Source organism: Priapulus caudatus, unplaced genomic scaffold (assembly GCF_000485595.1).
Source record: "Priapulus caudatus unplaced genomic scaffold, Priapulus_caudatus-5.0.1 Scaffold68, whole genome shotgun sequence".
NCBI lineage: Eukaryota > Metazoa > Priapulida > Priapulimorpha > Priapulimorphida > Priapulidae > Priapulus > Priapulus caudatus.
Genome location: NW_014577129.1, coordinates 313239 through 323928, shown reverse-complemented (window position 1 = coordinate 323928; position 10690 = coordinate 313239). Strand labels below are relative to the sequence as shown.

The 10690-nt window shown below is 41.6% G+C and overlaps 2 protein-coding genes across 3 annotated transcripts in view; one reads left to right on the top strand and one right to left on the bottom strand.

The window, feature by feature from the left end:
* Positions 1-2542: 2542 nt before the first annotated feature.
* Positions 2543-8055, top strand: LOC106821327. Its single transcript, XM_014826084.1, has 5 exons — positions 2543-3283; positions 4362-4518; positions 5721-5861; positions 6161-6344; positions 6644-8055. Exons 1-5 carry the CDS (start codon positions 2707-2709, stop codon positions 6911-6913), a joined length of 1329 nt encoding a protein of 442 aa, XP_014681570.1. The 5' UTR covers positions 2543-2706; the 3' UTR covers positions 6914-8055.
* A 193-nt stretch (positions 8056-8248) lies between these two features.
* Positions 8249-10690, bottom strand: part of LOC106821328 (hemK methyltransferase family member 2-like) — a 5211-nt gene continuing 2769 nt past the window's right edge. The window contains exons 5-7 of one of the 2 annotated variants that reach the window (XM_014826085.1): positions 10209-10292; positions 9640-9781; positions 8249-8990 (exon numbers count right to left, since the gene is read on the bottom strand). In XM_014826085.1, coding sequence (XP_014681571.1) covers positions 8863-8990; positions 9640-9781; positions 10209-10292 — 354 coding nt within the window. In that variant the 3' untranslated portion in view covers positions 8249-8862. The remainder of the gene's footprint in view (positions 8991-9639; positions 9782-10208; positions 10293-10690) is intronic. The other variant, XM_014826086.1, reaches the window with a different exon arrangement.

The following is a 10690-nucleotide window of genomic DNA, read 5'->3' as shown; positions in this document are numbered from 1 at the left end:
CCTAAAAAAGCTGTGTGGCTCTCTCTGATACCGATTGCTGCAGTTGACAACACCGCAGGAGAGCGCGTTGTGATCGGATTTTGCTTAATAGGCGAATAAAATTAAGCAGAGGTGGCGTTTGCTCAATGTACTTGTAGCAAGCCTGAAGCTGGTTTTCTGGAACCGTAATGGCCGGCGGCGTTACAGTTGTGGGTAATATGAAGAAATCGCGAACTCTCTATACTATCTATAAGAACGACGCGAAGAAATATATAATCTTTTGGCAATCAACGGCGACCGACGTGATAGCGCGAGAGAATGAATTCATCCATCTATCCATCCATGGAACGGGCATTCCATCCATCCATGCCATAGACCATTCATCCATCATCTATCCATCCATGAAGCATCCATCGCATACCATCCATCCATCCATTTTCATTCAAACCATCTATCCATGCCATGAACCATCCATCCATCAATCCATCCATGCCATTCAATTATCATCCGTCGCGTCCGTCGCCGTCCGTCCGTCCGTCCGTCCTGTCCGTACCGTGCCGTCCGTCGTTTCCTCGCGTCCGTCCGTCGCGTCCGCCGTCGTCCGTCCGTCCGTCCGTCCGTCTATCCGTCCATCGTCCATCCGTCCATCGTCCATCCATCTCATCCATCCCATCCATCTCCATCCATCCATCCATTCCATCCATGCCATACATCCATCCCATCCATCATCCATCCATCATCCATCCATCCATCCATCCATGCCATTCCAATCCATGCCATCTCCATGCCATCCATCCCATCCATCCATACCACTGCCATCATCCATTCCATCCATCCATCCGATCATGCCATCTCATCCATCCATCCATCGGCATCCATCCATCCATCCATCCTCCATCCATCCATCGCATGCCATTCCATCCATCCTCCATCCATCCAAATTCATACCATCCATCCATGCCATCCAATCCATCCATCCATCGCATCCATCCATCCATCCGAATCCATCCATCCATCCACCCATCCATCCATCCATCGCCATCCCAAATCCAATCCATCCACATGGCCATACCATCATCCCATCCATACCATCCATTCCATCCATTCCATCCATCCAATCCATGAGCCAATTCCATCCATCCATGCCATCCATTCCATCCACCGATTCATGCCATCCCATCCATCCACCGATCCAGTCCATCCATCCATACCCACCATGCCATTCCATCATCCATCGCATCTCCATCACATCCACCGATTTCATGCCATCCATTCCATCCACCGATCCCATATCCTCCATCCAATCCATGCCATCCATCCAATCCATCCATCCATCCATCCATCCATCCATCCCATCGCATCATCCATCATCCATCATCCATCCATCCATCCATCCATCCATCCATCATTCCATCCATCCATCCATCCATGCGCATCCATTCCATCCATCCATCCATACCATTACCAATCCATACCATGCCATCCATCCATTCCATCCATCCATCATCATCATCCATCCATCCCATACCATGCCCATCCAATCCATCATACCATCATCCATCCATCCATCCATCCATCCCATCCATTCCATCCTCCATCCATCCATCCGCATACCATCCATCCATCCATACCAGCCAATCCATCATCCATACCATCCATCCCCACCATCCATCCATCCATCCATCCATCCATCCATCCATCCTATCCATACCATCCATCCATCCATCCATTCCATCCATCCATCCATCCATCCATCCATCCATCATCCATCCCATAGCCATCCATCCATCGCATCCATCCATCCATCCATCCATCCATCCATCCATCCATCCATCCATCCATCCATTCATCCATCCATCTATCTATCTCGTTGTTTCGTTCGGTATGATAGTTTTATTCTGATATACACTGATATATGCCATAGCAACGATCCCCTTTCAAAATAAACGATCCCAACGATCCCCCTAATAACACTAATAGCACTGGCTATTGTAAATCCCCCTCAAAACGAACGAAATATACTCTCAAACCGCAAGTGACTACCCAGGATGAATATGTAGGCGTACTATAGTATCGCCAAGACCGCATGAATTGCATATACGGTGTATACATCATACATGAACATATATGTGTGTGTGTGTGCGTGCGTGCGTGCGCGCGCGCGCGTGTGTGTGTGTGTGTGTATTTGTGTGCGTCCGGGCGTGTGTGTGTGAGAGAGCGTGCGTGTGTGGTGTGTGTGTGTACATGCGTGCGTGCATTCGTGCGTGCGTGCGTGTGTGTGTGTGTGTGCGCTCGTATGTGAGAGCTAGTGCGTGTGCGTCCGTGCGTGTGTCGGCGTGCGTGCGCGCGGGCGTGCCACTTTTATCTGCATGTGTGCGTGCGTGCAAATATGTGGACATTTATATATATATATATATATATATATATATATATATATATATTCTTCTAGTCATATCTATGGGGCTGCACCACAGGCTGCACCCACCCGCTAACTACGGCGCTAGCTAGCTATCCTGTGGTGTTGTATCACCACCACCAGGTAGCGCACTGGCCGCGTTAGGAATCTAGTATGGCGGCGCCCATGTACACTTGTGTGTACATGCATCCAAGTTGTTTACAATGTTGTAGGAGCAGTTATGTCTCCTAACTTAAACCCGAGACGTAAACTTATACGCCACTTCTCCGTGCAGCTTTATAATGCGCAGCTGTACTAGTTAACGCAGCAAAATGAATACCCACTGCACCCTTATTAGCCAGGTGTCGCGCGGCAACAACGTCGACGGCAGGCCTGGTTCATTATCATATATTACTGGCAATACCGCTAGTAGTAGTAGTACTAGTATTGGCTCAGGCCCTTGTAGTACATCTGGTACTACTACTACTACTGGTACTAATCCGAGCCTTGGGAGAGCCACAGACAGGGTAATTACATGCTATAATAGTGAGCCATTCCATGTTGGTAAGGTTATGGAGCGAAAGATTAACCGAAAACCCGAGACCACATCATGCAAGCAAGTGTCACTGAGGAGAATTCAGCCAAGTAGAATTAACAATGACTCGGACACTAAGTCTAACCAGCCAACTATCGGCGCCAGGCAGGCTTTAGTCAGTAGAATTGAACATTGTTTAGATCTACAAACTGTCGTAGTTGGTACCACGTGCAGTACTTCTCGGTTGAAAAATAACCTGACTACTGTAGCATCGACTGAAATGTTCTCGGATAGTGTGACAGAAGTGGCACAGACAGACCTCAGTGCTTGGGTAGCGTGTGAAGCTGTGCATGACACTCCATATATTAATGAAGGTATAGCCATCATTCTGTATCTTCTGAAAGCTATTTGTAAAACTAGTAACGTCAGTATCACAAAAGACATTATCCAATATACATGGTATACACATATGTACATGTAGTACAAGCTCCTGTGTACTGGTTTTTACGAATTTTGACTCTTGCAAGTCTACAGATTGGATGATGCTGTGTAGACGAGCAAAAGTAATATTTCATAAAAAACGATCGTGTACACAGGCACTTAAAGGGACAGTAGCCTCTAGGATTTTACTGCATACAACTGTACTTACTGTATAACAAATCGTCTATACCCACATGTATTTGTCACCAGATACTTAATTAATTATTTACACATCAACGCTACGAAATTTGAACGGCGCCATGACACCCGCGACCGTGCTGCCACCCTGAAAAAGTTGCGTATTTGGATTTATATTTTGCAGGTAAATGAACGAGGGCTAATCACAAAAGTGCAATTATATTTATACCTAAATGCTATTTAACCGAACGATATTCATTTTAGGGCAAATTTATCCATATTATAACTGAAACTATATGTCGTTTATAAGATATTACAATCCTTTTGCTTTTAAATGAATAAATAAGAAATACCCTCGGTCTGTAGCCCTTGGGTGGAAAATGGTTTTGCGCAACTTCTCAGATCGTGCGCTCTGAGTGGCGCCACCGTCGTTGTAATCAAACTGTAGTCGTTAGTTTTAAAACATTTTTTAAAAATATTTCTAATAGCGATTGAACCATGAAACTTTTTATGTAGCGCAATTATAACCTAAATTAGCTGAAAATAACCCTAGAACCTAGAGGCTACTGTTCCTTTAATTGTGGCTAATTTATGCATAGAAGTAGTATGTGTACGTGTCCTAATACATTTTCTAAAGTGGTCACATACTTTTTGAAGTCCTATACTTATAGTAACTGGTTTTAAAAGAAAACATGCATGTATATCATTAATTTATAATTAACAGTTATTATAATGACCCTTTTGTATAATTATGCTACTGTAAACCTGAAGATGAGTAGTTTATAATCACCATCAGATGAAGCCAATGGAAAACCAAACTTTATATTTTGGCAGATGGGGAATCTTCAGAGCAGATGAGCCCAAGCATATTTTCCAAGGAGCCATCAGAAATGGCGGAGACTATTATTTCAGGAACACTAAATGAACAAGACCATGAAGGCCATGTCTTATCAAACATTACCAAAGACAATGCCCAATCAACTCTTGTCAGGTACTAACTCTACAGAAGACATAACTTGTTACTGACCTATCTGCCGAAGTGAGATAACTTCGCCCCCCTGGGGATATTGTTTCATAGTTGGATAAGCTAAACCAGTTTTTACCTCTTTTTTACGAGTTTGCGAAATTATCAATTTTGTGGCACTTTGCTAAAAAGCAGCATTCTTAGAATGCCTCTAATTGCAATGGTGATTGGCTAGAGTTACCTGCCCAATCGCAGGTGCAGAGGCAAATTGCTGCAGTATTGTAGGTGGTCTATAGCCATTGTGTATAGGTGATAAAATCGAGTCAGACTTCGTGGCACTTTGATGCCGACCATTGTCTTTTAAAATGTCCAATTGCAACAGTGATTGGCTAGAATTTCCTGTCAATCAAGCCAGGCAGATAGATCTATTATAGTGTCAGTCGTAATTTCAAAAAAGTGAAATTTACTTGCATGAAAATCTCAAGTATACACTGGGGACAATATTTTTTACATGCAACAAATATCTAACATGTTATCTACTTATTAGCATTCATCAGCTTCAATTTTATATTGCCTGGTTTGTAGTAATGTTGTAAATTTGTAATATTACAACTAATTGTTATACAATAAATCTAGCAACTATCTATAGCTGCGTTCACACGAGGATTTCAGTACCGTACTTGAGCGTTCACACGCTAAAAATATACGCGGCTTATTCAGTACCGTACTGAAATACGCAGCTTACTCGGCGGGGAATCACATTCCGCGCCGAGTAATCCGCGTATATTCGGCACCACGCTGGCCGCGTATTGTCTGTCGTGTGAACTCAATTCGAATTGCAAAACTGTAGCGCGCTTACCTAGACTGGTACCCGTTCGCAACACGACGTTAGTGTAGCGTGTGGAACTGTCGACCGGGTACCAGTCTATATTATACCTAGCCAGCTAAGCCTCGATTCTCGTGTGAACACTCCAGGTTGTCTTAGCACGGTATTTCAGCCGAATTCAGCACCAGATAAGTACGGAACCAGCGAGGCCGTGTATATCGTGTGAACGCAGCTTATCTATTGATCTATTTGGCCATACGAGTGAAATTTGCTGTCATTCCTGGTTGAACAATTAAGCTGTTTACTGCACATTCTTCGCCGAACATTTATTCAATCTTGTTCCATAAAATTTACGCATCGGCATATTCGTATTTTAATATTCGTATTTTAATTCGGCATTTAGTTCCTCTGACTTGTTGAATCGGGTGTCACCGATTCTCTCAAAGACGAGCAACTGTCCTGACACTGAGAGTAGTGAGTTGCTTACCAAGAGGGAGCGGGACCGAAAGCGAAAAGCCCAGCAACGATCCAACCCAGCGTATAAGTAAGAACACCCACAACTTCATTCATTCCAATGAATTGGCAAACTATAAATCCTCGACTGTTCCACAATCAATTATTACAGTGTTTCCACTAGGAAAATATTATAATAAACACTATTACAAGTGCTCTGAGTCTCTCTTTTTATAAGTATACCTGGCTATAGTTAAGGTAGGCTTCACAATGCAAACCAGTGGCTATCCTGGAATTTTAGTTAGTAATCGATCAGTCTGCTATTTTTGGCAGCAGCAAATGAATAGAGCAGCATTTCGATTCAAGGGTGATACTATCCTGTGTTTGCAGGGCCCGCGAAAAGGAGAGAGAGAGGGCACGTATGGCTTGGAAAAGGAATGCAGATTCACTATTCAGAGAAACTGAACGAATAAAAGACCGAGAACGAAGGAGAGAGTCACGCGAAAAGAACTGTGCGCAACGAATAAAGGAGCAACTGAGAGACAGACTTTGGAAAAGACAACGCTACGAAAAGGTGATTGTAAATTGACATTTAAAGCGACATTTAAGGTGACATTTAAAATGGCATTTCCCCTATATCCGTTAATGTATCTAATCAAATAATTAATTTTGTTGTTGCACAAAGTCATTGGAAACTATTATCACAGATTTGTAAGCGTGTACTAATCATCAGCTGTTGATATCATGAATACTAAAACAGTAATAGATTCACATATCATTAACAATGAGATAATAAGTCATTATATAGCATCGTAGAAATTTTACAAATATACTTAGAACTGATGTAGTGAAAATAAAACTGAATAACTGCAGGGAAAGCTTCAGCGAAAACTGATTCATAGTACGACTGACGTGACTGCATTGACTACCCTCGCCTCAGCCGACTCTACTTCAGACAGCGCAGTTGTGCACAGCCCGCTGATCTGCCTACCGATCCTACAGGTGGCGCCGCTTGTGCGATGGCAGGCGACAGCGTGTAATGTCGATGTTAGTCCGAGGATGCACGATAGCAATTGCAACAATGTAGATAACGTAGTGGTAAGTTCAGCAGGCGGCGACGCGATAACTGGGCCTGACGATTGACGAGTTTGTGACCCACAGAGGAAGGGTGACTGTGGAAGAACTGTATAGGACGTTTAGCATATTGCAGCATTAGGTTCTGTATAAATATTAAGTGGGGCAGTAAGATGTGCGTTGCTCAAACACACAATGGCATTGCAAATTGTAATGCTGCAAGACTCTATCAGCGACCTGTAGTTATCAGTGTATTACTATCAGAATACATTCAGTGTCAACATGGGTTTTAGTATTTTGATAATGATTGTATCATAGCACTCGCCTGTTAAATTATTCACTTATTTATTTATTATTGCAAAACCATTTACATGCATAATTTATAGGGAGTTGGTCAACTATTGCATGTTTAAACTCATTGAACCATGGGTTCTTGAGCCATTTTAAAGGGCATTCAATATATTCAAATGTGAAATGAATCAACATCTATGCAGCATGTTTTACAGGAGCATTAGGAAAACTCAAGTAGATTTGTCAAGCAATATAGAGTACAGAAACATCACAACAGTTTACGACCAGGACAAGTGCCCAGTGTTTGCAAACTTATACAGAATTTCACCGTTCAAATTTATAGTTTGTTATACATTCTCATGTGGTTTCAGTTATAAGCTGCACATGGTGATGGTTACATTGTGATGAATTCATTAATGTTGCACATTTTTGTTACAGTCGTGATAAAACAATTTTACGTTGTAAAAGTGAGAATAGAGCAAGATAGAATGTATGCAGTCTTTGCAATTTCATGTTGCTCCACTTCTTCTCAACTTACATTGCGATGTATCATGGACGGGAGGCTTGTGGTGTTGATACTCGGGATATAAGATAGGGAATTGTATCCAAAATGTGATCATGGTACTTGATATTCAAGGTCAGAGGAGTACATAGGATTCAAATGATTTTTAAACTTTACTGATAGATCCAGTTCAAAACATTTTCACATGACTGTTGAAATTAACATGAAATGTATTTTCAATTGATATGCGAATAAAATCTTTTCACTGACACTGACTGACCATTAAAATAAGTAAACTTTGATTTCTTTTTTTCTCAAAATTCATAGCTCTATTTCAAAGACAGAACGGTGTTATTATTTGTATATAGGCAACTTACTGTATAAAGGCATCCTAAGCATAAAATTTGTGAATTTTCAATTACAGTCTTCGTTTTATGCAAAGGTACTCTAACTTTTTATACTTGTTGCCATTATGGTAGTAGTTATAGCAGTGGCAGTTACAGTAAGAGCAGCAATAGCTGTGGCAGAAATAGTACTGGTAGTAGCAACATCAGGTGCCTGCATCAATGAGTAGTGATAGTCTTAAAAATAAATATTATTAAGTATGTATAAATGATGATCAAATTTATAGGTCACATTTTTATTGAAACACCTTGCCAGACCTTGATTACAAAGTAACTTAGCAGATTGCTATATTGCACAAATCCGCCCTATCACAGTATTTAAAATTGGGTGAGTGCAATATGAACACTTGGAAAGAAAACAATGTTGACATGCTAATTATCCATTAGTAAAAAACACATTCCTCCTATCCTGCTGACAAGACATTGACCTGTTTTCGATCTTTTGTAAGCAGCAAGTTTATTTCTGCCACCCCATTCTCTGTAAGCAGCATTCTTTCTCTTTCATGAATGCACTCTTTATCCTCTGTATTCCATATCTTTTGTAAGCAGTATTCACTCATGCGTTTTCCCTTCTGTAAGCATTATTCACTCATGCTCTTTTCCTTCTGTGAGCAGTATTCACTCGTGTACTTTCCTTTCTGTAAGCAGAACATTCTCTTACATGCTTTCCCTGGTATAAGTAGCATTCACTCGCGCGCTTTCCCTTCTATGAGCAACATTCACTCGCGCGCTTTGCTCATCTCCTGCACGTAATAAACTCGTGTCCACTAACGCTGGTGAGTGAGATATCTCCAGTATAGTATTCCCCGCAGACAAATGTGTCAGTGCACTGGTACAGGGTCGCTAGCACGAGAGAAGCGCAGCACACGCAGCTGCTCCGGTCCACTGCGTCGTGACAGCACCACCGCCATGTGAAGTCCCTGCCTCCTCATCTCCTCCTCAATCTCGTCTGCAATACGCATTTCAATAAAAGCTAGACAACTCAAATTAAGATAACCAGTTCGCAGAGAGTGGAACCCACAAATATGACATTTTAAATCCTGAAATAAGTTCATGGTTGGTTGATAATAGAGGTAAGTTGGTTGATTTCTACTCAACCGTGAAGCTCAAACGTACCTGCTACCGTTTCGCGTCCTAACGGGAGGCTTTTTCAAAGCTGACTGATGTCAGATTTGACCACCACATGGTATCACATGACCCCCAAACATCAACCAAGACGAAGGGGGGTACAGACTCGGTCATGTGTGGACTAAGCTGTTGACCACTACACCATCTGGTGGTCAAATCTGACAACATCAGTCAGCTTTGAAAAAGTCTCCTGTTAGGGCGCGAAATACTAGCAGGTACGTTTGAACCTCACGGTCAAGTAGAAATCAATCAAGTTATCTCTATGACATTTTTAATTGACATTCTTTAAACTTTTAAACTTACTTTTTAATTACAACTGTTAGCTTACAGAAGACCCACGCAGTCATTTTAATAAAAGGCTTTTGCGAAAACTGCCTCCGCCAGAAATAAAGCGCCAAAATGACCTGACTGATTCATTTTCATCAGAAAAGTTTTCTTCATAGTTCTGCTGAAACTAGCATTATGCATACCTTGTATATTCTCCTTGATAATGACCAGATAAAAAAGCCCTGTTCTGGACAGTAGCTTGCCAATGAGAGGCAGCAATCTGTCAGTCACCTCTCTGCCATTGGTGCCTCCAGCCCACGATGCCTCTATGCCTCTACCACCAACCTAAAACAATAACTGCAGGTTATCTATATCCAATAACACCAGAACACGAGGATTTCATAGTAAATCCACCTGTCTGTCTGTCTGTCTGTCTGTCTATTTGTCCATCTATCTATCAATCCATCCATCTATCTATCTATCTATTTCTCTCTCTCTCTCTATATATATATATATATATATACATACATACGCACACGCGCACGCGCAGGCACATGCGCACACGCACACACGTTGCGTATGTATCTTTCTACATGTAAATATCATGTGGGCAAAATTCTAGTGACCATTAGCTACATTCGCAGCCACTTCATGTGCACTTGGAAACATGCTTGATTTGTATGATAAGTAAAAAGTAATGGTTCCGAGTATTTATGTATTATTATGCAAGCACAGCATGCTTACTGGAACCCTGTGTCAAAAAACAACTAACCTCATCAGAAGGGGTGACAACATATGGAGGATTGAACAGGAGAATGTCTACCTTTTCTTGCAGTCTTGATTCCAGGCAAGAAACCTACCAAAAAGAAAACATAATAATTGTATACATGGTTATGTAGTATATATAGGTTCCCAACAAACCTCATCTAAAGATGTCAAATATACCATGTATGTCATATTTTAACTTAGGGCAATCTTTATATAGCATTCACTGTTTTATCCTCTTTTATCTTTTATCTTCATTTACCAACAAAATTTGATATCAACTGTCTAAGTCACCTGACCACTGGTGTACAGTGTATTATTAGGTCTGTTTAACAATGTCTGTCTGCATATTATTACTTACGGAAATCAGGTTACTGCTTTCATATATGTATTTAACCAAAGCACAGCAAACAAGAGCCGCAAAGCATCTGGGCTCATCTGAGGTCTGTTGCTACGGTTATAAACGTAACATTTAAGTCGTGCGTAGTG